The 2,275-nt window shown below is 48.7% G+C and overlaps 1 protein-coding gene across 1 annotated transcript in view; it reads right to left on the reverse strand.

Moving 5' to 3' along the window:
* The window catches only part of LOC124227053 (protein PBMUCL2-like), a 2,326-nt gene extending 397 nt beyond the window's left edge, over positions 1 to 1,929 (reverse strand). Inside the window, 3 exon segments of the mRNA XM_046640967.1 lie at positions 111 to 716; positions 1,725 to 1,813; positions 1,816 to 1,929. Of these exon segments, the coding sequence (XP_046496923.1) occupies positions 111 to 716; positions 1,725 to 1,813; positions 1,816 to 1,929 (809 nt within the window).
* Positions 1,930 to 2,275: the final 346 nt, after the last annotated feature.

Below are 2,275 nucleotides of genomic sequence, written 5' to 3' on the forward strand. Positions count from 1 at the left end.
CCAGGTCTGCAGTGGTATAGTCCTCAGTGGTCCCCAGGTCTACAGTGGTGTAGTGCTCAGTGGTCCCCAGGTCTGAAGTGTCATATTCCTCAGGGGTCTCCAAGTGTTCAGTGGTATAGTCTTCAATAGTGCCTGGGCCGTGAATGACATGGTCCTCAGTGGGCCCCAGGTCTGCAGTGGTGTAATCCTCGGTGGTCCCTGGGTCTGCAGTGAAAGAGTCTTCAGTGGTACCCAGGTCTACAGTGGTGTAGTCCTCAGTGGTCCTTGGGTCATCAGTGATGTAGTCCTCAATGGTCCCCAGGTCTGCAGCAAAAGAGTCTTTGGTGGTTCCCAGGTCTGCTGTGGTATAGTCCTCAGGCCCCAGGGCTACAGTAGTATAGTCATCAGAGGCCCCTGAGTCTGTAGTGGTGTAGTACTCAGAGGTCTCCAGGTGTTCAGTGGTGTAGTCCTCAGTGGTGCCTGGCGCCTCAATGACGTGATCCTCAATGGTCCCCTGATCATCAGTGATATTGTCCTCAGTGGGCCCCAGGTCTGCAGTGGTGTAGTCCTCAAGGGTCTCCAGGGGTTCAGTGGTGTAGTCCTCATTGGTACCTAGGGCCTCAATGATATGATCTTCAGTAGTCTCTACATCATCTGTGGGATAGTTTTCTCTTGTCTCTGAGTTTTCGGGGCTGGTCACTGGGTCCTTAGTGGAAACATTTTGGCTTGTTCCTATTCAAAAATAATCTTTTTAAATGTAGATCCCTGATGGACTGTCATCATCTGCTCTGCTTAATATTTTCCGTAGCTGTCCTTCCCATTCAAATGACATATCTCCGCATATAATGTGGTTGGATTTATTCGAGTTAAGGACCATCTGGTGTTTGGATTTAATTCTGATAAAAAAAAACATCCCACATGGAATCCTCTTGCACTAGAAAGTGGACTATCCAGAGTTAAGCTAGGTCCTTGGAAGGTATGATCACCCAGCCTTTGGCTCTGCCCTTTCCTGCTCTGGGCTCTCCATGGAACTTTAAAACTGACTCTTTCTCAGCCTCACTCCTGAGCTGGGTTGGTATTTCAGCAATTTGGGTATTCTGACTCCGTGTTTGTGTGTGTTTTCTCTCACCCAGCCATGCCTGGGGCTCCAGTAAACAAACGAGGCAAGAGCTGTGATTCATGTTAGAGATTAAATTCAGGTCATGGCTTGCTGTATGATTTAGAGGGAGACAGCTCTGGGTCAGATCTGGGGCTGCAGTGGCAAAATTAAAGGCAGGTAAGATTCGAGGTGGTTTGGGGTAGGAGGAGTCATGAGGGACTGTGGGTCCGCTTTGGTTGGAGTTGACAGCAACACTGAGTTGAGTCTAAACAGAAGGAAGAAATGAATCCTCTTCACCTCCCGCCACCCCCACCTGCAGGGCATCAGGACTGACAGCATTTACTCTTATGAATAAATGCAGCCTACATGGCTTATATTTTGGAGTTTTGGGTCTCTCTGCTCAAAACAGTTCCTCCCTATCTGCTGCTGATTCCCCAAATTCCTCTCATAGGGCTCAAATCTTCCATTTTTCAAAAAGAATTGAAATACAGAAACTTAAATAAAGTGTAATTAATCAAAAGTAGAGCATTTCCTTAAAAGAGGATGTGAGAAAGAGAATGAACAGGACCCTCAAAACCCTGCTTCCTTGTGATGGGGAGTTGGTGGCAGATACCAGGGTCTGGAATCTCCCAAGTTTCACCCATTTATTCCATACCTTGGCTCAAGACTGGCCCTGCCTGAGTCCCAAGAGATTCCTTCTCCAGGGAGCCCAACCCCCAGCTCTCCAGGCCCTGGGGAACTTTTGCATCTTTCTCTCGAAAATCAGTTCACTCACCCAGGTCCAAACACCTTAGCAGAAGCAGCAGCAGCAGCAGGAGAAGGGATGTGGCAGAGCGTTTCCTTCTTTTCATCTCAAAGAATCCACACGGGCTGGAAGCCAGAGAAGCTTTTCCTCCCTCCTTCTCTCTAGTTTTTCTGTCTTTCCTTCTCCTTAAGCCCACAGAGGCTGTGAGATTTATATGTGCTGCTGCCCAGGGAAGCTAGCACTCCTGGGTCTTCCTTCTTGCAAGGAGGAGCACCTTATTCCATTACTCTGTCAATCTAGGGAAGAGGATCTGACACAGAGGAGTGGCAGAGCGGACGAGAGATGTCACAGGTGTAAGAAGGGGATCTTGGCTCTGGCCCAGGGCCCAGAGATGAGCAGTAACAGGGAATCAAGCTTGTCAGTGTGAGTGGCATCATTTTCTGATGCAGAGT

This window comes from Equus quagga, chromosome 15 (genome assembly GCF_021613505.1).
Source record: "Equus quagga isolate Etosha38 chromosome 15, UCLA_HA_Equagga_1.0, whole genome shotgun sequence".
NCBI lineage: Eukaryota > Metazoa > Chordata > Mammalia > Perissodactyla > Equidae > Equus > Equus quagga.